A 27,169-nucleotide genomic window follows, 5' to 3' on the forward strand; every position below is an offset into this window, starting at 1 on the left:
TAAATCAAAGATATAATACCCTTTCAGTGGCAGTCGAAAAATTGATAACCGAAACTCATCATAATATTTTACAATTGGTATGTACAACGGCCACAAATGAACGTTTTTGGATAGCTCTTCTTAATTTCCAAGTAGTAGAACAGCACTTTGGTGCTATAATACAGAGGATCCTTTAGAATAAGGTTAATGATGCTTTAATAAAACCTGCATTAGCCAAAGAAATGATTAAACAAAATATAAACCTAAGAGGCACACTCATGGAAAGATATCTCGGACTATTTTATCAGTGTTCAAAAGTATTTTAATCCCGTTCGATCCAGAATCTGCCAATTTAGATATTATAGTTCAAACCCCAGTTGTACACACCAATGATTATCATATTTTATACAAATTTTTTAACAATGGATTTCTTACCAATACGGCTCATATACACCTTCAAACTCCTGAATATGCAATTTGGACGAATCAAGGAATCTATGTACTGGACTTATCACTGTGCCAATCTCACAATATGTTTTCTGTATGTAAATTACAATTACAACCACGATCCCAAATAATAGACTGTCTATATAATTTAGTTTTTCGAAATTCAACTAATAGCTGCCATCTAAAACCTACTTTATCACGGACTGAGGAATTTTATTTATATACACCTAAGGCACTTCATCTTACCACTCGCAAACCTGTTAAAATCTCATTTCAAAGGAACCTGAAATTCCATTAGCAGCTGACGCTGTTAATCATAAGTCAACTTATTATTTTTTAGATACAAAGAATTCCAGCGCATAATAACAGACACTTTGAATTTTCCTACTAGAATTTCGGCAAACTTTACATTGATATATAGAAATTTACCGAAGAATCCAAATTTAAACTTCACTTACAATTTCCAGAATTTACAAAGTACTATTACTTCTATGAATTCTTTACTACAGCATGAAGAGTTCTTTATTGGATAAGATGCCGGAATTTCATCTCTCCAATGCATTTCCATGGACCATACTTGCTATTGCTAATCTCATTATTATATTATTGATTGGTCTCGGAATATTTTTATATTTTGTTTATAAACGTTTTATTCGTAGCAATACCTCATAAACATTTTTACTTCATATAGGATCTCCGATAAATCACCGATCGTAATTTGAATATTTTTATCTTCCAGAATGGAACATCTTTATATCCCTGTGATAATCGCAACTTTTTTAGTATTCGTAACTCTTATTATTTTATACAAACTATATCTCCGTCTTCGCTCGGTAACGAAAACTTCAAAAAGACCTCGTTTAGATATATCTCCTTCAATTACACTGGATACATTTAATACTATTCATACAACTAAAGAGCAACCGGTCTCACAGACTCCAACACCCCTCATCATAAGTGAGCTAAAATATGTATATTAACACCAAAGCTTAAAACAGCCCTACCTCGAGGGAAATGAAGTGACATATAAAATGCACCGATCCTGCCTGTCATTAGGGAATAACTCCTTAGTGCTTTCTTCCACTGCCTTAATAGTGCTCCGAAAAGTGAAATTTAATCAGTGTTACGAGTGTTATTAGTGTTTCTAATGATTTTTAGTGTGTGATCCCTTAGTGTTGCCAATCCTCACAAGAAGAAAAACCCTTTGGCTTATTTTTTAAAAAGCCATAGAGTGTAATATCCCACATGATGTTGTGTATAAACAATTCTACAGGCCAGTGTTTACAAACACAACCACGTGGTTTAGCAAGAGGATTCCACATACCAGTTGAATCTACTATTACCTGCAGACGACGAGCTTCTGGCCCTCTCACGGAGCAGACGATGTCAACGGAGCAGCAGCGCCACCGCCACTCAAGGACCTCTATAAATTGGCTGGACGACGGCAATTCTGTACCAGTTCACTGGTGCTCCTCTATTGTTTGCTTCGGAACATTAGGAGTAATCTAACCCCAGGCTTCTAGTCTGCTTCGGGACTACGCCTTTCCTTTCTCCTGGCCTAGCCTGCTTCCGGGCATTGTCGGGAATCCCAACCTCAGCCGCTTAGCCTGCTTCGGGACTCTGTGGTCACCTAACCAACCTATTGCTTGCTTCGGAGCTTTGTGCCACTAATTTCACTCTTCCTAGCCTGCTTCGGGGCTTTGCAGAGATCTTGTCTGCGACCTTACGGTGAAAGACTACCTATAACTAACCTTGTAAATTTGGAGAGATTATTTGTATACTATTTTGTAAAAATACTTTTTATAATGGAGATTTTATAATAAAAGCCGGTAGTGGGAGTCGATTCCGGACGCTCTTTTTTTATTAACGCTCTACCTTTAACCTATATGGGACAAAGTTTTACAATATATAAAATAAGGAAGTTTCCTCTTCTGGGGGGGAAGGTGATTGCCCCCCTGGGTCCGCCCCTGTATTCAACTTTGTTCTGGAGTACACTATAAGAAAAATCAAAGATAGCAACTAGGACCAAGAGCTGAACGGTATTCACCAGATTATAGCTTATTCTAATGATGGAAATATGATAGGGGATGATAGCAGAACAATAGAAAGAAATGCAAAGATATTATTAAACGCTTTTAGGGACAACAGTTTAGAAGAAATGCAGAGGAAACTAAATACATGAAAGTTCACTGAGATCGTAATACTGCAAATTATGGATGTGTTAAAATATTAAACAATACTTTCGACAAAGTGAATACTTTCAAATATTTAGGATAGATATTAAGAGACCAAAATCATATCCATGAAGAATTAAATGTAGACTACAAGCAGAGAATTCGTGTTGTTATTTAGTTCATCCTATAGAGGCACCTTGAATTCTGTCGAGGAACTTCAAACTTAAAATATATAAAACATTAATCATGGCTGTTGTGCTGTATGGTTGCGAAACATGATCGTTTCTCTGAGGGAAGAAAGCAAACTGAAAGTATTTGTGAATAAAATCCTGAGACGAATATTCGGACCCAAGAGGAACAGACATGGGGAATTGCGGAAACTTCATAACCAGGAACTGCATAATTTATTTCGTTTACCAAACATTGTTAGGCTCACCAACTCTAAGAGACTTAAGTGGGGAGGTCATGTAGCCAGAATGGAAGAAAGTAGGAACACTTTTTAAATTTTAACTGGAAATTCAACCTGAAAATGACCATTAGAAAGACCTAGGAGCAGATGAGAGGACAATATTAAAATGGGTCTCGCAGAAATAGGAATACAAATTAGAAACTGGATCCTGTTGGCTAAGGACAGAAGTCAATTGAGACTTTTGTGAATGCGGCATTGAACCTTCGGGTTCCATAGACCATAGAGTTAATTAGTTATTATGAAACCACGTATGTACCAGTTGGTTTGATGACCTACTATTCTTCCGCCAACAACACAATCCCGTCGCTATAAAACTTCTGTGGTTTTCTGGTAAAAATTGAGAGACAAAATTCACAACCCTCTTTTGAAAGTAACCTAACACCATTCAGGGAGATCTACAGAGACTGAAACAAATGATAGTCTGATGGTGCCAGGTCCGACGATGCTTTGAATCCTGCCAACTAAGTTTGTTCAAATTCTGAAGGCTTATTAAAGGTGTATGAGGTCTGATGTCAGCACGATATGCGACACCCTTTCTGTTGACTAATTCAGGCATTCTGTTTTGAATTGTAAGGTGCACTCGCATTGATGGACAGCACAGATCCAAATCTATCGTTTTACCCGCCGGTAGCAGCTCGTGATATACAATGCTCTTCTAATTCCACCAAACAAACAGCATACTCTTCCTGGGCGCCAGTGTAATTTTTACCACCACGGCATGGTGCGTCCTCAGGTTGCGGATCGAGGAGAAGGTCCCTAGAAATATAGAGGTTAGCTGCGAATATACTGAATAAGCAGTCATGGACAGAAGACAAGGAGTTTGGGGGTTTGGGTGAGGCTAACAACCTCATCCTGTAAAAAAAAAAAAAAAAAAAAAAAAAAAAAAAGAGGCCTCGGACCAGGACTGATAACTTGGCACGACCTCAGCAAAACAAAATAGGCATGATATTTGGAACATGGAATATTAGAAATATTTATAGGCCAGGCAGGTTTAAATCAGTACGAATGAGTTAGAGAAGTATAGGATGTGCCTAGTAGGGGTTCATGAAGTTAGGTGGGAAGGAAATGGAACTGTAAATTTCTGAAATTTTACGTTTTCCTTTACGGGGAAGGAAATAAAAATCATCAATTAGGAACAGGGGTTTTCGTTCACAAACGAATAATATCAGCAATTAAGCGGGTTGAGTTTGCGAATGATAGACTTTTCTTATTACTCTTAAGGGTCGGTGGTGTGATATCATTGTTTTAAATGTAGATGTCCCAACAAATGATAAGGATGACAATATAAAAGACAGTTTTTACGAAGTGGAACGCATATTTGACCAACTTCCGCGACACCATATGAAAATTCTATTAGGGGATTTCAATGCCAAGGTAGGACGAGAGGATATTTTCAAACCGATTATGGGGAACGAAAGTCTGCATAAGGAAAGTAATGACAACGGTGTTAGACTCGTGAGCTTCGCAACATTCAAAAACCTTATCGTGAAGAGTACAAAATTTCCACATCGCGACGTTCATAAATATACTTGGACATCACCATACAGAAAAACATAATCAAATCTATCAAGTTTTAGTAGATAGAAGACAATCTAGCATAATTAATGTTCGGTCGTTTAGAGGAGCTGATTTTGACACAGATCAGTCACATCCTGGTAGCAGCGATAATAAGAGAGAGATTATCGTTGAATAAAGGAAATATTCAACATTTGAAAACGGAGAGATTTAACTTAAAGAAATTAGAATAGAGCCAGGTAAGAGGAATACCAGATTGAAATTTCGAATAGATTCTAAACTATTCTTCTTCTAAAACGTCTAAAACTTTTAGAACAAAAAACGCGATTTTTTGAAAGTTAAAATTAAGGAACTTGAAGATAATAGTAAAAATAAAAACATTCGGAATATGTATAACGAGGGGACCAACGAATTTAAAAAAGGCTATCAACCTCGTGCCTACACAGTACGTTAAAGAAAGCTGACGGAACAGTTCTCACTAACACAGATAGCATCTTAATAGATGGAAAGATTTCTTTGATGAATTGCTTAACACGCAGCCAAAAACTAATGTGCGTGGAGAAAAGGAGATACAGACCGCATAACTGCATATCCCAGAACCTAACCGAATAGAAATAGAAATCGCTATAAAAAAATTAAAGAAACATAAAATTCGGGGTGTAGACGATACTCCGGCTGAGTTAATTTTAGCTGGAGGCGAAAAACTGTGGAACAAGATACACAAACTCATCCTCCTTATCTGGAACAAGAAAGAACTATCACAAGAGTGAAAAGAATCAATTATTTTTCCAATTCACAAGAAAGGCGACAAAACTGACTGTAATAATTATCGAGGCATTTCTCTTCTGTCAACGCCCTATAAAATTCTCTCAAATATTCTAATTTTCAAGATCGACCCCATACGCAGATGAAATTATTGAACATTATCAGTGCGGATTTAGACGAAATCGATCAACTATCGACGAAATATTTACCACTTGACAAATACTCGAGAAGAAATTGGAACACAGTATCCCGGTACATCAACTCTTTACTGATTTTAGAAAGATTTACGACTCGGTTAGGAGACAAGCATTGTACAACATTCTTACAGAATTTGGAATACCGAAAAAGCTAATTAGATTAATTAAGATATGTTTAAATGAATCCCAAAATAAAGTCTGGGTAGGAAAATTTTTGTCCACGAGCTTTTACGTCGAGAATGGCCTGAAACAAGATGTGTTGTCGCCATTATTATTCAACTTTGTTCTGGAATACGCTATAAGGAAAATCAAAGATAGCAACCAGGGCCTAGAATTGAATGGGGTTTACAAGGTTATGGCATATACTGATGATGTAAATTTAATAGGGATGATAGGAGAAAAATAGAAAGAAATACAGAGATCTTATTAAACGCTTGCAGGAACATGGGTTTAGAAGTGAATGCAGAGAAAACTAAATGCATGGAAGTTCTTCGGGATCGTAATACAGCAAATTATGGATGCGTTAAAATATCGATCTACTTTTGATAAAGTGGATACTTTCAAATATCTAGGATATATATTAACAGACGAAAACCATATTCAGGAAGAAACTACATGTCGACTAAAAGCAGGGAATTCGTTACTATTCGGTTCAAAATCTCTTGTCGTCGCGAATTCTGTCGAGGAATTTGAAGCTTAAATATATAAAACGATAATCATGCCTGTTGTTCTGTATGTTGCAAAACATGGTCGTTTACTTGGAAGGAAGAACATAGATTGAAAATATTTGAGAACAAGATCCTGAGACGAATATTCGGACCCAAGAGGAACGGGAATGGAGAATGGCGGAAACTTCATAACGAGGAACTACATAATTTATACGGTTTCCCAAACATTGTTAGGGTCAAGTCTAGGAGGCTTAGGTGGGCAGGGAATAAAGTAGATAGGATGGAAGAAAGTAGGAACGCTTTCAAAGTCTTGACTGGAAGACCAATCGGAAAACGACCATTAGAAAGACCTAGGCGCAGATGGGAGGACGATATTAAGATGGATCTCGCAGAGATTGGAATACAAAGTAGAAATTGGATCCAGTTGGCTAAGGATAGAAGTCAGTGGAGAGCTTTTGTGAACACGGCATTGAACCTCCGGGCTCCATAAGCCATAGAGTTAGTTAGTTAGTGTAAGCTACTTCTGGCTTCGAACATGATGTTTTACGGACATTGTGTTTTGTTGTACCTTATAGCAGAGTCCCAAAAATTCGGCCTTATGAGTCTTTTATGCTAACGTGTTTATGGTCATTCTCCATTTCAAATAGTAACTTCATTTACTTATGTTGTGGGTCCAGGTAAATGGCAACGGTGCATTTTCATTTAACATTGGGCGCATAAAGAGTTCACAGTCCAAACGGCTCGTCCGACTTAAAAAAATCCTTCACTTAAATGAAAACATCATATTTGGAGACGGTTTCCTCTCTCATATTTTGTTGTAACTCTGATAATAGCATAGTCACCCTATATCTATCAGGGGACTTCTGAGACACCCTGTATTTGTGAATTTCTGTATTGTGTAGTACTGTGCAATACTGTGAGATCACCGTAAAGTTATTACAACTACATATACAGTGGACTATTTAAATTCTGTTAAAATCAAATAATTTTAAAATCTTTTCTAAATCTTATTCAATTCATTAGCTTAAACTCAAGAAACATTTGATCTTGACTGTACATTGCCGGACAGGTATTTGTAAAATCATTACATTCATTTCATCATTCTGTAAGAAAAACCAATAAACGATAGGCTAGTATTATTTCAACCATTACACCACATTCCTGTAGATTGCACGAGCCTCGTGGTTATCATCCTCTCCTATCAAAACTGCTGGAACACGCTTCTCTCGAGGTGGATATAGAGTGAAGTGCATTGCCAGAGCAACCACTATTCTGGGCTAGGATCGTCTCCAGCCCAACAGGCAGTTGGAACCTCCAAGAGTTATGATCGCAGACATGGGCGGCGATTAGGGGTCAGTTCCCCCCACTTTTTTGAAAAAATAAAAAAATGAAATCTTTAAGTTTTACGTCCCATGCTTATGGCGGTTAGGCTAAAGGATACGGTGATGATGAGAGATGGATGAAATGCTGGAATCCAGAAAGCGGGAGGAAACGGGATAACCCCGAGAAAACCCACGAGCACGGTGTTTGTCCACCACAAAACCCACACGGCGCGAGCTGGGATCGAACCAGGGACCCCAAGCACCGGAGGTGAACGCTCTACCACTGAGCCACCACGCCCCCATATTTTTTTGAAGTGGGTCCTTAATGTTGAGTTGAGTTGATTTTGGGTTTATCATCCCGTTCAGCAGCGAAGCAATATGAGACATGGCCCTACTGATTAACGTGGAATCCGAACCACATGAGCTCCCGCCGAGAATCGAACCGAGTCTCCCACGACAAAGGCGCGTACGCTAACCGCTTAGCCACGGAGGAGCTCGGCTCCTTAATGTATATAGTTTCATTCGGAAATGTAAAGTTTTTGTATGTGTTACTGCTTCATAGAAAACATAGTGCCATATAATATTTGCCATTGCGTGAGTACTACGTATTGGTTATTCGTCTTTTCGTGGAGTTAAGAAAGCTACATTAACTGTGTTTTAATTGCAATTCAAAGCAATTAATATTGCAATTGCACATTTCTTTAAATGTCGTATCATATGCATGTAGTATTTACTGTCTTTCATTTTCTAAGAGAAATAACACACATTTAATAGCATGTGTGTAATTAAAAATGAATTCCCAGTTCAATATAACTTCTGCAAAACAAGCCTCATTATTCATTACTATGATTAATATTATCATTTCTATTTATTTGTTTTGCAAATTTGTTATTAAATAATCTGATCACACAATTTTCCAGACAGAATTTTACGATGTTCATGAGCAAGGAATCAAATCTTTTCTTACACTTTCGTTGTTTAAGAGTGCAAAGGGCTAGTACCTACTTTCGTTGCTCTTGTCAATTTACTTAATAAAGTATGAAATATGATATACGGTATTTTAACTGAAAAAGATAGTATCCTATTAGTTATACAACCTTTCGTCAAACAAAGTGTTAGAAACAACCAGGAAAACTAACGCTGATATTCAAATATCCAGATCATGTCTTGCCCACCACTTTTAACGTCGAATCGCCGCCACTGATGGCAGGAGCAGCTCTTAAACGAAGTTCAGGCCACCATATAGATATCATCATCAAGCTGAGATACGATCATTTGTTTATCAAACCTAGCAGATTTAACTGGACTTGATATGAAATTCAATCTTCAAGTTCAGAATTAGTTACGCTGTATCCATACCCAGTGATGCTAATTTGGCCTATTTTTGGCTAAATCTAGCATATTTGGAGAGGCACTTAGCCATAAAAATCTACGAAATGCTTATAGCCATAAACATAGGTTATTTTGTGAAACTGTTTTGCCATTTTTCGCCTTTTCTATTAGCCGTTGAATAAATTCTGAAAATACCTTTTTCTTTGAAAATAAAGTTTAAAGTTAAAACAGACTATCTGTCATTAGGCCAATAAATCTGTAATAATTGATTTCTTAAGACAAAGGATGTTATTACGCAATAAACCCTCTTTTTTTTAAAGTTCTTCTTTTCTCTCCCACTCCACAGATTTACAGCTACTCAAAAATACTTGTCAACTTAGAAAGAATTGTACGCTGCGGTAACGGCTCCGTTTGCAACTATTTAATTATTTTAATTTTGCATTTCATTGCAAGAATGAGAATTATCTAATACGAATTTAATAACTTCAGTTCTTCTCCTATTATTTTAGTTTATTATTTTTTATATTAACTAGATTATTTTAGTTTATTAAGGGAAACAAATTAAGTATAAATTTTAGTTCATGACTTCAAAGAATTCTCACTATCCCACTACGTTGTTTTACCACTTAGAAGTGAAATTAAATGTGAATTTTATTTTCTGTAAATTTTGAACACATGAGCTTGAAAGCACTCAATGCAATCATAACGATTCGTGTGGGTATACAGAGAAATAAGTGTTGTAAGTACTATAACCTGCTGAAAGAAGTACTACTGAAAATTGGACAATGGCAGCCTACACAATCAATCCACAATCCAACGATGTTGCATCCAATTCTAGCTCTTCAGCTAGTTGCGACATTTATGATGACTGATTTCAATTCGACTAATAATTATGGCTGTTGACTTTCCCAAATCAGGTGAGTTGTTGATTAGACCTTATTTTATTGTAATTTAAAGTCATATATGTTATTTGTAAGTCTTCAGTAAATAAAATGCAGCATTTCAAATTTTACTATAACTCACTTATAGTTTTACACACAATAAAGGAGGGGGAAGTTAAAATTTACAATCTGTGTTATAGATTAGCAGTCTAAAATCTAGCTATTTTTTGCGTAAAAGTCCTTATTTCTGAAGGTCATCTAGCCTTTTTTCTTAAGAGGTGGTTGGCAACATTGTCTAGACAGCTACTTTGGACAATCATTTCATCAGTTGGAACAACTTCAACTTCAGTATCGCCAAGAACAAAGAATAATTAAGACAGTGCTCACTATCTATCCTAGTAATCCAATCTTTCTTTCTTGTTTTCACTGTTTTGCCTTCCATCTAATCTAGTCACTATTTCATCATTTGAAATTGTTAAGTTTCATTTATGAATTGAAGTATAATCTCTCGTACTTTTAGTTAATTATGGGTTGGCGTATTTTACGGTTGTTTTGAGTATTTGAATTGAAATTTCTTTCATTGGAATATATGATCTTTCTAAGTATCTCTTTAAAGTCCATTCTCTTACTCGACATCATTTTCTTTTCTCTTCTTGGTATTTTAATTTCGTCATGCAATTATTCTGATCATCTTTGAACTGAAATTCGTGGTTGATTTCGAATCGGCAAGAGAAGGAATCGACAAATCGAAAAGTATCCTTCACTTTTGGTTGTAATAGTAATTGAATAGAATCCAAAGAATGGATTCGATATAGTCTCTTCGATTTAGTAGCAACTGCTGTGAGTCGATTAGTAGTGCGACCAAATTGAGTAAGTGAATACAGGGCTCAAGATGCCTATAAAGACACGTTTGTATTTCGTGCGAGACTTCATTCAATTTCTATATGAAAGGTGCAGCAGGGGCGAAATGAGGGGAAACACAAGGGACGGCGTCTCTTCAGTAAAAGTTCAAGAAAGAAAGAATTATACAAGAATTATAGAAAGAAAAGATTAATTAGAATCACACAAAGAAAAGGCTACAGAAAGAACTTCTCGTTTCTTCTTAGAACATAAAGACGCTGGTGCTCAACAAAACGGTTAAGGTAGAGATGCAAAAAAGCCGGCTTTTTTGAATCGATGGTTTTTTCACATAAAAAGCCGGCTTTTTGGCTTTTTTCATTTTCATGATTTTTCTATCTAAATAGCTTTCTTATAGTATATTCTATAATTAGATAAGAATTCCATGACCTAAATGCAATATTTCGCTCTGAAATTCACCATCAAGATGGATGGAGCACATGCTTTACGAATTAAAGCTAACATGAAGAATGTAGTATTTGAGGGCAATTTTAGAGGCTATTTAACTTTATTTTGAATTATCGACATCTTTTTTCTTCTCTAGATCATTTTAGTTTGTCATCCGTGTTTCATTTCTAAGAGCTTTTAGTAGTCTAGCTTCTAGAGCAAATGTTAATCTTGCCCATTTTTCTATTTATCCGTCAAAGCGTACGTTTTTCAATATACCCGTCAAGCCGTACTTACACATTTCTGTTATACTGTAGCTGTGAAATGATTTAGCAATAATTTTCCGGACACAACCTTGAATACCACTTTATACAAATAATCAGTAGCGGATTTAGAAAAGTACTTTAGGAGGGGTTTTTCTGATTGTTTCGTTTCCTAAAAAGTCCTAATTTTATTTGGGAGGTGCTTGAAGTTTATGAGTACAGGCATAACTAATATTTCGTTTCGTTTATATATTTAGCAATAATCTTCCGGATACAACCTTAAAAATCACTTTATACTGAGAATCAGTGGCGGATTTACAAAAGTATTTTGGGAAGGTTTTTTTTTCTTACTAATGTTTAGTTTTTCTATACATTCGTAATTTTTATTTGACGGGAGCTTAAAGTTTATGAGTAAAGGCATAACTAATAGATATTTCGTTTGTTGCAGACATTCCGTAACTTTAGGGAACAGGCTTCAGTCCGAAAGACCGCCCCCCTAACCTTCGCTAAACCGTCACTGCTGGTAATTAGTAATAATAACGATTTAAAAACAATAAGAAAGGAAGTCAGCCAACTCACAGTACACGCACTATTTCTACATTCACAGATGGAATGAAGAAAAGCTTTGTCAGAATGGTCGAATGCTGGTTGAATCCCGGACTTACCGATAAAAGCGCAAAAGCTAATCACTCAGTCATGTTTGTTGTGCAGTTGTATTTAGCTTAACTTAAATATATTCCGTAGTCCTTTTTTTATTGGGGGGGGGGGTGAGGGAGTTCCGTAATGATATGTTGAATCCCTCTTGTTAAAATTTCAGAAAACTTGAGGATTGGGTAAACCGTGATGGTGGTTATATAAAACTTAACTGTAGAATTTCAAGAATATACAAAACCAAAAGCTCTAGATGTGCAGCCTTTAAATGTATCATATAAATCCAAGTATTTCTCTTATGTTTTATTTTAATTTTATTTTGTTTCAAAAAGAGGGTATGGAATATTTTGAAGTAAAAATACTACATACTATTTTGCTAGTTATTTGTGTATCTTTTTTAAAAGAAGTGTTTACTTTTAGGGTTGGCTGGTTTACACCAACTTTTTTTTTAATAACTGGTTTAAACCAAAAAAATAAAAAGAATGAAAAATGCGAATCGTGTGAACTTCATGGTGACGTTTCCAGATATCAAACCACCTGCAATAGTTTTATTTCCCTTTCACCTTTTAATCAAGGTGTCCCATGTTCAATTCTCTGTCGAACCACAACTCTTCTTTCATGCGTAAACCAAGTAGCGGTTCGGATGTCAGTTTAAGCGAAAGTCTTCTCCTTGATAACCTCAGTATTTCGTAAGGATGTTAAGCCTAAACATGCGAAACAAAACCACATTGTATATATCTGCATGCCTAAATGCCTGTTGTTTTATAAAGAAGCCAAGATTGCTTAAATATATTGATAGAAATTGACAAAATTTTACGTAGCTTCCAACATTAGCTTGGATTGGACTTTCAATGATATCTACGTACTAAATTTGTAATTTAATACCTCAGTTTTAGCGTATTGATTATAATACGTTGACCTTTATATTTTACATGCAAAGCAGATTTTTCCGTTATTGTCTTACATTTCATATAATGACGGGATTTTCCCTATGGCTAGGGCGGGAGATTCTCAATTTAAGAAATTTACTGACCGGACTTCTTTAAGCTTATGGGAGTTCTTCCAGATAACCCCGCTGTTGCATAACAACACCAAGGCGAAACAAACTTATTTCTGTGAATATGTAATATAAATACATAAAGCAAAAAAATCTAAATAAAAAAAGCCTGGATTAAACCAAAAAAGCCTGGTTTAAACATCCCCCCCAAAACGGGGTTTTGGCATTTTCAAAAACAACCATGGTTCTTGCCAACTCTGCTTACTTTTGTATATAGGAGGTTAAAAAATTCGTATTATATACATTGGTTAATCCTGTGGAATTCATAATGTAAATATGTTGAAGAAAAATTGTTTGAAATATCTTTTCGAAATTCATAGTTTATTTTCGAGGTTTTATATTATTATCAGCATCAACCACTAATTAAATGACTTTTTGTGTTATAGAGAAGCGAAACAAAGTCTGCTTTATCGATTTAAAGCAGAATTTTGAAAAAAGCCCAAAATTTCCCAAGCAAAAAAGCGAAGCAGAAAAAACCGAGTTTTTTTCAAAAAAGCCGTTTTTTTTCCGAGCCCTTGCATCTCTAGGTTAATGTCACACAATAACCTGAATCCAGGTCAAGATATATTTTTTTTAGGATTTAGGATTTAGAAATTAGATTTCTGGGCTTTCAGCATCTATGGCAATGTTAGCCGTCACTTATGAGGGATGATGTCCTTCAGCGATCACACTCTGAGAGGAAAAAGAAGGAAGGAAATGGCCTGGGACCTATATGTTAAGTACCATCCCGGCATTTACCTGTTGTGAATAAAGAAAACCTTACTCAGGACGGCTGACCTGAAAATGCGTTTACACTTTTCCGGCCGTGTGTCCCCACCAGGAATCGAACCCGGGATCGCTCGCACTACAGACGAAAGTGTTAGCGACTACACTAGGCGGGGGGGCACAAGATGTATTTTGAATGTTCTAAAAGTGAAATAATTGTACGAAATTTCGCTAATAAATCGTTATTTTAATGATATTTTTACAGAGTCTGAATAACTTGGGTGATACTTTGTTTGAAATGGGTAATGGAACGTTTTAATTAATCGCCCACGAAATTTCCTTCGCGACCCCATCCCTCTGGATTTATGTTTTCGTAAGGCAACCCGATTCGACTGTATCTATTACCTCTGGAATTCAATTTCCAGTTGTGAGATGCATTGGGGAGTTTGCAAGTCTAAATATACATTGGATGTAACATTTAGTGTGCAACAATAGAGTCTGTTTCAGTTATTACAGACTTACATTAATCGTCTCTAGGCAATAATTCTAACTATGCTATAATGTAAAAGAAATTTTCTCTGCGTTTAAAATATTCAGATCAACAGAAACATAAATTTTGGACCTAATCTAACAGTAAGTTATCAGAAATAATAGTTGTAGTTCGAAATAATCAGGCAAGCCTCTAGATCCAGCTTAGTGTATTTCAGATGTAGGAATCTTTTTAATTCTCCATTAAACAAAGTTTGTAGAGCTCCCATTTCTCCCTAGTAGCTAACATACTCGATACAAAGTTCATCTCTAGGATAAAGTTTAGAATTGGTTTCAGATTTTTCTGTTATGAAGTACTCTAAAGATTAATTGACGAATGCTGAAATTGCAAAAGGAATCCTCCTCACCCTCCTCCTCCTCCATCTTCATCTTCTTCTTCTTCTTCTTCTTCTTCTTCTTATTATTATTATTATTATTATTATTATTATTATTATTATTATTATTATTATTATTATTATTATTGAAAGACTGTAGGGCAAGTTTGTGTGTAAGGGAAGACTGTTGTTAATCCTCTCCTGACTTCAGACACTGGCGTTTCTGACATGTAAAATTTGGGGGAGGGGGACATCAAAGAAAGTGATTTAAATGGTGCTACCTAGCCCAACCTGTGTATTATCTTCAATTCCATTTCTTATCTTTCTGCTTACCTTCACGAACACCCTGAGGAATATTAAGAACTCTGATATAATCATTTCATAGCCTGAATATTATATTCCAAATAAATATTATTTATATGTTATTCTGTCGTTAGTAAATAAATTAAATTAGAATAAACTATTGAATATTTTGAACTTCAAAATATTGGGGTGGACGCGTGCCCCTCATCCCCCGCCAGAGACGCCCGTGACTTCAAATATCATAATTATGAAATGTTTCATATTAAATGCTACGATTGCTCGATTCCTAAGCTCACTGTCAAATATTTTGGGTTTCAATGTCTTGATTTATGTAATTTTCTGAAAAGAAATCATAAACTAAGTCAGCCTAATTTAGGACAAATGAATAGAAAATTTTCCAACATTTCTTTCGTGCTTCTACAAAACAGTGATAACCTCGGAAAGTACGTACTGTACATCATTTATAATAATATTATTGTGTGTTAAGAAAAATAACAAATTGTTTTATAGTGTTTGTTCAAAAAATAATGAGACTAACGCACTCCAGTCGTTACCAGCTCGCTACCCGGCGAAGGGATTTGTGGTGGAGGGGTCTGAGCTAAGCAACGCACCGAGCCTGCACCGAGAGGCAGTCGCATCCGTGCTCTGATGCAGTAAGGGTCACGTGTGACACAAAATTTGTTCTTGAGATTTTGTCACGGCACAGAACGTGCGAAATAGAGCAGCGCTACGTGATTAAATTTTGCTTTCACCTGGGCAAAACCAAGGATGTTATAAAATAAAGGATCTGTCCATACGTATCTTCATCATATGAACTCAATGAAGCCAAAAAACAACCGAGCATCGTCTTAGCCGGCACGTCTGATTGGCTACTCTGGTTTCCGCCATGATTGTTGGCTCGAAACATTGCAATCTTAGTAGCGCGGAGTGGGCAGAGTAGGTGTGGCGAAGCTGTGACGTATGGCTTCACGATTTTCTTGTATGGGCAGGTCCTCTATTTTATAACATCCTTGAGCAAAACCGCTTCCCTTCGTCAAGGAGGCTTATGAAGATGACGCCCTGTCAAGGGCCCAGGTCTTCTTGTGGTTCAGTGCGTTCAAGAAGAGACGAAGACATGAAATGATCTGGATGCCCTTCAATGAGTGGTTTGGATAAAAATGTGGTCAAAGTGAAAAACCTGGATTCCGGTCTGTAATCGCATAACGCTACTCGAACTAAGGCTCCATTTCTCACATCCTCTGCCGCAACAACTCAAATATAGCTTTTGCGCCACGCGTGATCCTCACTGCGTCAGAGCTCGGACGCGACTGGTGTCCGTCGATGCGTTAGCTTACACACCCTAACCACAAATTCCCCCGCCGGACAGCGAGCTGCTAGCGACTGGAGCGCCGCGAGACTGCCAGTCTAATTACTTTACGAACAAAGTCTGTATGAAGGATGTTATAAAATAGAGGATCTGCCCATACAACAAAATCGTGAAGCCATACGTCACAGCTTCGTCATACTTACTCTGCTCACTCCGAGCCACTAAGATCGCAATGTTTCGAGCCAACAATCATGGCGGAAACGAGAGTAGCGAATCAAACGTGCCGCTCAGACGATGCTCGATTGTTTTTCTGCTCCATTGAGTTCATATGATGAAGATACGTATGGGCAGATCCTCTATTTTATAACATCCTTGGCCTTTAGTGACCAGCACGTAGCAACAGTGTTGTCAACAACGTTAACAACAATGTAACTAAACGTACTGATAAAAGTTGCTAGAAACCTTAATTGTAATGGAAATAATGCTAGTTTATTTCCTGTACGACATTTCGAAAATCGCTAAATCCCTAGTTTAACAATGGTAATCGAAATAAATTTTGTTTAAAATACATTATCAAAGTCACTGGAAAAGCAGGCGAATTCCGAACAGCGATTCTATCGTCAATCAGCTTTCCAATAACCACAGTGCTGCCAGTCCTAGACAATTATTCCAGGACTCAATACCAAAAAGTATAGTCAATCACAGAGGGTTTAACAACAGATAAAAAAAGAATCCTTATAATAGAAATAATAAAAATAAATTAGTAATGGCATGTGTGCGCGTACTTCTGTCTTAAAATTTATTTTGAGATCGAAGTGCATCATTTCATTCAAAATGATGGCATTTATATTTTGTAACCCATTTATATTTTAATCCGGGAAAATGCCTAATATATTTACATTTCATTACAACTATCCGGAACATTAAACACGATTTGAAATAAATAACACTGTATAGCCTATATTTAGTTTAACACGAACAATCGCACCAATTTGTCGTAAAGAACATCTCCTTCGGGTAGAAAATAATGAAAGTTTCACGTCCCTACATTAATCAATACTGTGTAACATTAACATAATTCCAGTATATGTGCGACAATTTTTCGCGTATTTACTATTCCCAGTTCAGCGTAAGCTCTAAACTCCGATAAACAAAATATTTGTATCCTTCCGCTTGTCACAAATACGATTGGTTAGTGATGTATCACTCCCACTCCCCACGGGGAGGAGCAAATTATACACGTGCATTTTGAGAATACTGTCTCGTGTTGTCCAGATACTTACAGCAGCAGCAGAAAAAAAGAAAAAAAAACTCGAAAGATTAAAAAAATATATATTTTAATTTCGCTGGTAAACAATTGTTGCTTGGTGAGTAAAGGTTTACCTTGTTGATGTTTCACCACAACACTCGCTGAACCGGGATTCATGTCAGCCATCTTTCAGACTTAAAAGCAGAACACGCCTTCGCAGTTAAATTGGCGCCATAATTACTGTGCACGCTTAGTGTTTATTTCTATTGTTTCACTAACCACACTCCATTGCAGTTTTATTAGATAATCCATATTATATTTCTGTCATTTATAATAATGTAGCAGTTTTATATGGAGCTTCATAGCAAAAATAATAATCAAATCGTATGAACTACTTTGCAGAGTAGTAGAAACGTCGGTAGGCCAACAGCAAATCAGCGAGTTTTAGTTTCACGTGGCTTTGTTTATCGCAGTTTAGAGCTTACGCCGAACAGGGTTTAGAATGTTATATTTGTGTTTTATACACAAACTTAGTTGTGCGGGAATTGAACCAGGAACCCCGCGCACCAGAGGTAAGCGCTGTACAACACTTTTAACAGAAAGCGATTCAAATGTCTGTAATATCGTCCTCTTTTTCCGGTATCGGGCTGTACTACAATTTGTCTGGTGTGGGTTTTGGATCATTCTTTCTTAGATGTAGGAGTGTCGTCCGGTCTGGATTATATGACGGATGTTAAACATCTCTATATTTACAAACCTTAAAATAACTTATAAATACTAAAGAAGCAGGAGAAAAAGACTGAAATATTAAAAGTGGTTTTGTCCCATTCCTTCCTCCTCTCTCCCAAATATTACAAACAATAACTTTTGCGCAATATAAGATTTATTACCATTCACCAAAAAATCAATTTAAAGACCACAAATCTACAAAATAAACATTCAAGCTAGTTGCATATAGCGCAAGGAAGAGACGAACCACTTTCCTCTGTCACACAATGACAGTCACGGGCGTCTCTGGCAGGGGGGGGGCGAGGGGACGCGTTCCCCCCAATATTTTAAAGTACAAAATATTCAATATTTTATTCTAACTTAATTTATTTACTAACGACAGAATAACGTATGAATGATAATAATTGTACTTATTTGGAATACAATATTCAGGCTGTGAAACGATTATAACAAAGTTCAGAGTTCTCAGGGGATCCGTGTAGGTAAGCAGAAAGATAACAAACGGAATCGAAGAAAGAAAACAGCGACGAAAGAAAGGAATGAACCTACACTTGATACTATATTTCATGTAGTGTAGGCTTGGTTAGGTAGTACCACTTAAATCACTTTCTTTGATGTCCGCCCCCCAATTTTATGTGCCAGAGAAGCCAGTGATGGCAGTGATGAAAATGTAGGTTTAATTGTTGTAGAGTCAATCCATTCTAAGTGATAAAGCATGTGCCGCTCGATCATCTCCAAAAAATCTAAGTTTTTCATGAATGTTTATCCTATATCAGGGTACTTCAAAATCCACTATCATTGGATTTTTAAAAACATTTCGTAGCTACGCAGTGCCTGCCACCATTTTGCGTTTTCTCTATTTGAGGCATTTACTGATTATTCAATATCTCCACATGAGTTAGTCCTACCGAAATGAAAATTGCTGGGCGTGTCCAACTTGTGCAGACCTAAAACTTTGTTCTCTTAATATTTTTCCCTAAAACCACTTGAAAGGGATGAAATCAGGGCCTACAATAGCAGCATTTTTGGACATTGAAGACATATTTGGGAAGAGGAAACAATTGACGTACAGATCTTAATTTGTGTGTGCATATAATCTGAGGTCATAAGTTTACGCACAAAAAATTACAGACCTGTAGCTGCTCCCAAAGGCCTAAAAAAAATCAGTGTTTATAGCGAGTGAGTGTTTACTGACTTTGAAATGTAGATCAAACGAAAAGTCAACAGTCTCCTGCATGAGTTGACAGTTAAAACAAGAATAAACATGATTGAATATCATTGATATAGCAAGCAGCAAGAGCAATGAGTAGCCTACTTACGGACTTTTAGTCAAGTGTGCATTTTGACTTTTCTCGCCTTCTGATGATAGCGGCATTCTTCACCAGTGCTGCTGTGGGTGTGATAAGACAGTGTTACAACTAGAGGAAAGAAACGAACTTGAGAGCTTTGACTGGACTAACCATTCATCATACTTTATTTTACTTCACAACAACGAATTTCCAGTTGAATTTATGAACAAAACACCTAGACTATGACATCATTCCTTAATACTTTGACTCCCTTCTGCTAAAAAACACGAAACGCGCTGTTGTTGTGTGTGATGGTATACTAAAGGAGTAACTATTCCTAAAATTTCAGATTTTTTAAATCCAGGCCCATTGAAGATATTGAACAGTGAAATATGCCAAATTGGTATAGTAATTCCCCAAATTTACGATCTTTTCAAGCCTTTGGGAGCAGCTACAGATCTGCAAATTTTTGTGTATAAACTTATGACCCAGGACTACATGCACACACAAATTCAGACTTCTACGTCAGTTGTTTCCTCTTCCCAAACATGTCTTAAATGTCCAAAAATGTTGCTACTGTAGGCCCTGACTTGACCCCTTTCAAGTGGTTTTAGTCAAAATGTTACAAGATCAAAGTCTTAGCTCTGCACAATTTGGAGACGCCCAGCAATTTTCAGTTTACTAGAAAAGAAAAATATATTCAATATGATTATTCATTATTAGGGGAAAAACTGAAAAACTTGATTTTATAAGGGATTTGGGAGTTATTTTTGATTCAAAATTATCCTTTATTCAACATATTGAAACTATTTGCAAAGAAGCCTACAAAAATCTTGGATATATTTATTGAGTCAGTGAAGACTTCCAAAATGACCAAACTTTAATTGTATTGTATTATGCATAAGTCAAGTCGAAATTAGAATATTGTAGTATTACAGTATATGGAACCCTAATATACAGAAATACTCATCTTTGAGCGTACTCAAAATAAGTTTTAAAACTTCTCACACTTAAGAAAACAAAATTCTACAAGAAATTTGAAAGCTACATTAACCTTGTTGAAAATTTTAAATTTGAAACTTTAGAACTCAGGAGAATAAATATTGATTTACTACTTTTACACAAACTCTTTCATGGCAAAATAGACTGTCCTGATCTTAACAAACAAATATGTACCCAAGTACCATCCACTAAATTGTGCACAGGTTCGAAAAATACATTTTTTTGTACGACAGCGAAAACAAACGTCTTAAGCAGATCTCCTATATAGTGAGTTAGTGCAACCTACAACAAGTTAGTTAAAGAAAATTTCAACCTTGACGTACTCGCAATGGACATAAAAAGTTTTAAGAAGTCTATTAATTCTGTAAGCCGAATGTAAAATACCAATAGTTCTATTAATCCATGTAATCTGTATAATGTATATACTATGTAACACTATAATTAGGCCTATGCCTGCTGTGTTATATGACAATAAACAATAAACAACAATAAACAAATACATGAGAGATATTCAAAACAACGTAAACGCCTGAAATTGAGAAAACGCAAAACGGCGGCAGCTTGACCCTGTAGTTTTTGAATGGAGTAACCTTAGTTGTTTTCATTAACACATTCTTTTATGATGAAATGCACTAGTAAAGAACAAAAGCGAAGAAATCTATTTCAAGAACGTTGAATACTGCTTTCAATGAAATGTTGTAAAAACAAGTTTTGATCTATCTCAAATAAAAAATCTCGCCTACTAAAGAAATGTGTGAACTTCTGCTTCAAGAAACACACAGTGTCTAGCACACATCCGCCATGACACTACACCAATGTTCACGCTGCATTCTAGAGGATAGTTTATCAATTATGGACCTGGTTCGTCTCACTCAGAGAGTCCATCTATATCTGACTACTAATCTGACAGTGACTTCAAACTATGCTACGTGTAGGTACAGAAAACTCTATAGATCCATCTGCCTACAAGCATCACAACAATATTGTAAGATAGCGAGAAGCGGTTTCTTGAAATCGCTTCAGCATTTCAACACTAGCTTCCATCTCCTCCCTGAACCCTATATTCAAACCAGAAGTGAAAAAAATCAACCACTGCGTGTTTCAATGTTGATCATCATAGAGCAGGTAGCGAGTTAGAATCGATTCAGCGTCCCGAGATTGGATTTCCACTCTACCTTTCTTCCCAGTGGCTGATTTACATATAAGCTAAACAAGCTGTAACTTAGAGTCTCATTCAATTAAGGGCTCTCCAAAATTAAGGATTGTTCTGGAAACCGTCCTGTATGTAGAGCACGGTCGAACCACTGTCCTGACGATTTACGATTGACATAACTGATTCCTTTACATCTGGACTGTCGATTCGATGTAGCAAGTTTCCCAGATATTCTTTATACTCAGAGAACTGTGTACCTCCAGACCGGTTCAACTCGTGTGGTAATCGTGAGTCTAACTATATATCTCACCGATTGTATGGACGGTCGAACAACAGTAATATCATGTTTACTTAACCCGTCTGCAATGGAACGAACACTTTCCCGAGAGTTCACTTCTACGATGTTCTTGAGGTGGTTGTTCGAACATGTTGTTAATCGGTGTACACGAGGCACATTTTGCAATGCTGTGTCACCCGAACGAAATTTGACAAACCAATGACAATAGTATGTTCATTCGCCACTCTTGGCCCAAAAATACTATTAATGTTTTTCGATATTAATGGATTACTGTTCACTATGTCCCAGTTTGAATGTGTGTGTAAAGATAATTCACTGGCAATTGTGCACTGCCGCACAGTGGTCGAAAACTTGGAAAAAGCGGACAAAAATAGTTTATTCCGAAACAAAATTAATGGATGTCTCTCTATCGTTCTATACGTAATTGTACTTTCTAAATCGATTGCAACTACTGTGAAAGTGATTTGAAGAACCCCTGCTGCAGTACATGCAGTTATATATACAGGGTGATCCAAAAGTGTGGAAATTCCTCGCATAAATGTCAAATATTGCAAAATAAAGCAAAGGAACAATGTAGGAAAAGAAATTGGGGAGGACACAGAACAGTGAAAGCCGCCATCTTGAAATCCACGATCGTGAATCATACATACAGTTTATAAATTGAAACATAACATGTTGACGCCTTATATGAATTGGACATCGCTAGCCAGTACGAAGTTATGACAGGTGTTAATATGCAACCAAGAAGCGGTTACAGGTTGAATGTGCTCTAAATCTAATTGTATGTGCAGCTAATAAAAAGACGGTGCAAAACAAATGTGTGTTTGGTCTTAGGAAACAAAATTAAAGTCCGCGATTTTGCACTCACACCATCTTCGAAGAAACACTAATACTTACTGGAATGTAATTTAGTTCAGGATTATGTTGTTCCAGTAAGATTAAAAGATTCAGTATAGAGACTTCTTATATACTACTGCGCTAACGTGTAATATATAGAATCTCCACATGACTGATAGTTAATCACTGCAATATGTATGAGGCTTCCACTACAACTTTGATTCAGTATCGAAGGGCAATCCAAATTACATACAAGACAATAAGCCTTTTTTCCTTTGTAAGGCACAGATAGCGGATCTCAATTGCGACCACAAACATTACTCATCACGCATTTTCAGTTACATGGGGCTGAGTCCTTCAGGTGCACTTGGCTGCAGCTACTTCCAATGCTCAACGTTTGCATTACTCATGATTAACTCAATAAACCTTATTTTGCAGATAAGCAAGGATAAGCTTAGACTACAGAGCTACTAATATTAGCGTTTATGTTACTTTCTGGTAACACTAACAAATCTATCATATAAATGATATGACAACTTATAACAAATAAAACTCTTCACTAAACACACAGTATTAGAGTCCAATGTACTATCCAACCGCTTTCATCGACCTCAGTAATATATAAATGGCTAAAACACATCATATTGTTTGGTTCATTTTTTACTAATTTTCGGCACTTTTATTTATTCATGTTTACATGCGTTTTATGGGCAGCGAAAATATTCCTATGTCCTGAAACTCCGGGTTTGGAAGCAGGAGAGATACTTATAATCAAATATCAATACTTATTTCATAAGCGGCGAAGTTGACAAAATCGATTTTTGACCGCTTTTTCCCAGTTTTCGACGACTGTGTGCCGGCCTCTCTGGTATCCCAGTCTGTTTGTTAGGTGGGTACAGAGTTTGTGCTATTGGACGCGTTACGTTAATTAACCCCTATTTTATGACGCTGAGAGAAGTTTCCTACCCGATGTCCAAACGTAGGTTTCATTCATACCAATCTATTAATTTTTTAACAAAAACATAGAAAACATTAAGTTATTGTTTTAAAAAGCCATTCTTGTTCTGTATCATTTATGTATGAGAAATGCGCTTTCTGTGTTCATTGAATACTGTTGAGCTCATCAACACTACGTTGTTCTATAAAACACATATTCTTTTCATAGGCGATAGTTCTTAATGAGAATCTAACTTAGCGTAAATCATGTTCTTTCCTTTCTTCTAGTGAAATCAAATTGACAAGTGGCTGGAAATTAAGAGACCTCTGCAATGGCGAACGAAACACTCGACGAAAATTCCAGAGAAAATGAGGACAGCACAGATGGATCGGAGGAAAATCTGGATGTATCTGCTGAAAGCGACGCTGCTGCGGAAGAACTGATTGATTACGCTTTGTACAGAGAATGTGGAAACAATGATACTATTGAAGACATAAAACGTTATTTCGATTTTGTCGTACCTAAGAATCGAGATGACGTGAAAACAATCGTAAGTGTGGGGTTGGAAAGAGGAGCCCCACGTGACTTAACGCGTATCATGCGTAATGCGCTCACATGGTTACTAAATATGGGAACAAATATTCCAAGGATCCCTTCTGCCTCATTGAGACCTAGAGACATGACTGGTTCTCGGCTGCCAGTACCAAAGGTATCTAGCGACACCCAGATAGCAAGAGCATCTCCAGAGAGACAGCTCAGGGAAAGATCCTTGGAAGAATCAACTTCTTCTGGAGTACAAAGGTCTCAGCACAGATCAAGAATAACCTCACGGACGCCTTCTCGGATTCCGAGACTGAGGACAGAACCTCCAGGGGAAGGATCGCCTCGTACAAGAGGATCACGCAAACCAAGTCCAACTTTAGCTGAACTGGCTCAGGAGCGACTGCTAAGACGTACCTGCCAACCTTGCGGCCAAGAAGTCGTTAGGTTTTCTCGCAGACAGCCGGACTATATTGATGCCACTTTTCCAACTAACATTATACATGGTCAAAATTACATGCCTAGAAGAGTTGCAGAAATATTGTGTCGCAGAGGATTATTGGTAAGACCTAGTGATGCCCTCGAGCAGCACCTTGGACAGACGTTGGATAATTTAATTGCTGAAGGATATAATGATGCGGAAATTATCGATCATTTTTATAATGAAGGTAATTGGATACAAACGGACGAGAATGGCGAATTGACCAGAGAAGCCTTGAACTATAAGAATGTGTTGTCACAAATAACAAGACATCTTAGGTCGAGACGGGTTCTTCATCAAATTAGGGCTTCTCAGGAAGGAGCGATTCGCGCTTACGACGCAGATCTCATTGACACATGGATTATGGAAGGAAAAAGCGACTCTGAAATCATAGATATAATACTTTGGCACGAAGATTTGACTTTGGATGAAGTTCAGCATTTGATTAAAGTCATTGGAGCAAAGAGACGACTCCACAGAGAGGCACAAGGCATAGCACAGAAGCGGAACGTCTATTTATTTATGAACTATATTCAAGACTTGATAGAACAGGACTACTCAGACAGCCAAATCAGGATAATGTTACTAAGAAACAAGCTTGAAGAGAGAACTGTCGATATCCTAATGTCCCTTGTCAGACGTTACAGAGAAACTGGAGTTGTAGGCACCGGAAGATCCAGGCCATACATTGGCCTTCCCCCGTGGGTACCTCATGTAGTTGAAGGATATATACGACGCGGGTTGACAAACATGGAAATTCTGCATAGATTCATGGATGATTCCTTCACTGATTTCCAATACGTGGATCTTGTAAGACTTCTTGTTACATTAAGGAGAAGAATGGAACAGTCGTCCTATTTACCTGAACAGCAAGAAGCCGAAGAACATGCCGAGGAAGAGTTGCCAGATGAAGGTGAACCAGGCGAACCAGGTTACAAGAAACTTCTGAGAAAAGCTGAAGCTAAAAGGAAGGTACCTCTTCCGCCACTGCCGCCAGAGCCTGAGTGGCGTAAGTTGTGGAGAGAGTTTGTCAAATTTTTAAGAGCTCGTGGTTTGTTGATGAGACATGACCTCCCTCGAGGAGCGACTGGCTATCAGTCAAAATATTATGCAGGGAGAAGAAAGTTCATAGATAGGATTGGTGAACAGGGTTTAGTAATAACCGAGATTGACGAAGAACAGGAAGATGCTGAGATCCCGGAAGAAGGATATCTGGACGAAGCGGCAGGAGGAGCGGAAGAGGAGGAATTTGATCCACTTGGATCTCCTGTCAGGAGAGAGCCGATACAGGCGCCTGCTGTCAACGAAGAGAGACTTGAGACATGTCCTTGCGTCATGAGAAAATGGTTGAAACGCTAATTGCAGAGGTTCTGAAAGATAATAAATAGTTTTTCCTTACATTTACGAGTCTTATTGAAATATAAGTTAACACAAATAAACTATTTATTTTACAGAAGATAAATTGTTTGACTAAATGTGAATACTGTTTTTGTGAGCTCTCACTCGCCTTTGGCGTAATAAAAAGGGATTCAAGTTCCGGAGGAAGCTTCTGAGGTTCGGATCCTACTATAAGCTGTAGGTTTACGTCTTATACAGGGTGTTTCAAAACAACACGACAACGTTTGAGAGGTGATTTCTGACACCAAGATAAGACAAAAAGTATAGACCAAACTAGGTGAAAGTGTAGAACAGCCTGGCTTCCTTTCGGAGTTATAGGCTGCCGAAAACATGAAAAAATGAGCTTCAAAGGTCCATAGCTTCAATACTATGGGACCTACCGTAGTCGGGTCAAGACTGCACTGAGGAACCAGCACGTGCCCTATCCAAATATCCATGTTTCAGAATCCTAAGATACTTCCGCAACAATTTTTGTAGAGTGATGAGTACTTCAAATTAATTACCCGTAGTCAAATTATCTCTTTAAAAATCTTGCGGAAGTATCGTAGGATTCTGAAACGTGGATATTTGGATAGGGCACATATTAGTTCCTAAGTGAAGTCGACCCGACTACGGTAGGTCCCATAGTTTTGGAGCTAGGGACCTTTAAAGTTAATTTTCTTTCATGTTTTTGGCAGGCTATAACTCCGCAAGGAAGCATTTGTGCACCCAGGATGGTCAATACTTTTTGTTTTATCTTGGTGTCAAGAATCATCTCCCAAACTTTGTTGGTGGTGTTTTGAAACACCCTGTATATATATCCTCAGTACTGGAAGGAACGATACTTTGCAATCTAACCAAACAACTGTTTCTGTAAATGATAAAGTTGTTTGTACAGATATACTTCTTTTGTCTAAGTTCGCATACATTCAACTCTTTGGTATTAATTTGTTCCCAATAGCTTTCAAATGAGAGATACAGGGAAACTAGAGATAGTAAAGAAAGATTGAAGTTACACTAATCTACTCTAGTAATAGTTTAGTCAAGTGGAGTCAAACAAATTTGGAGCAAATTTACATACAAGCAGGAGTAAAAG

At 37.1% G+C, this 27,169-nt stretch overlaps 1 protein-coding gene across 1 annotated transcript; it reads left to right on the forward strand.

The window, feature by feature from the left end:
- Positions 1-14,239: 14,239 nt before the first annotated feature.
- On the forward strand, positions 14,240-26,096 carry LOC145666991 (uncharacterized). The gene is made up of 2 exons (XM_081734668.1): positions 14,240-14,342; positions 23,963-26,096. The coding sequence occupies exon 2, from the start codon at positions 24,007-24,009 to the stop codon at positions 26,053-26,055; it is 2,049 nt and encodes a 682-aa protein (XP_081590794.1). The 5' UTR covers positions 14,240-14,342; positions 23,963-24,006; the 3' UTR covers positions 26,056-26,096.
- The last annotated feature ends 1,073 nt before the right edge of the window (positions 26,097-27,169 follow it).

This window comes from Thermobia domestica, chromosome 12, assembly GCF_964235325.1.
Source record: "Thermobia domestica chromosome 12, izTheDome1.hap1.1, whole genome shotgun sequence".
In the NCBI taxonomy this organism is placed as follows: domain Eukaryota; kingdom Metazoa; phylum Arthropoda; class Insecta; order Zygentoma; family Lepismatidae; genus Thermobia; species Thermobia domestica.

Excerpts from the sequence above, each read along its gene's own strand:
- LOC145666991 (XM_081734668.1), top strand. The coding sequence starts at position 24,007 with ATGGCGAACGAAACACTCGACGAAAATTCCAGAGAAAATGAGGACAGC.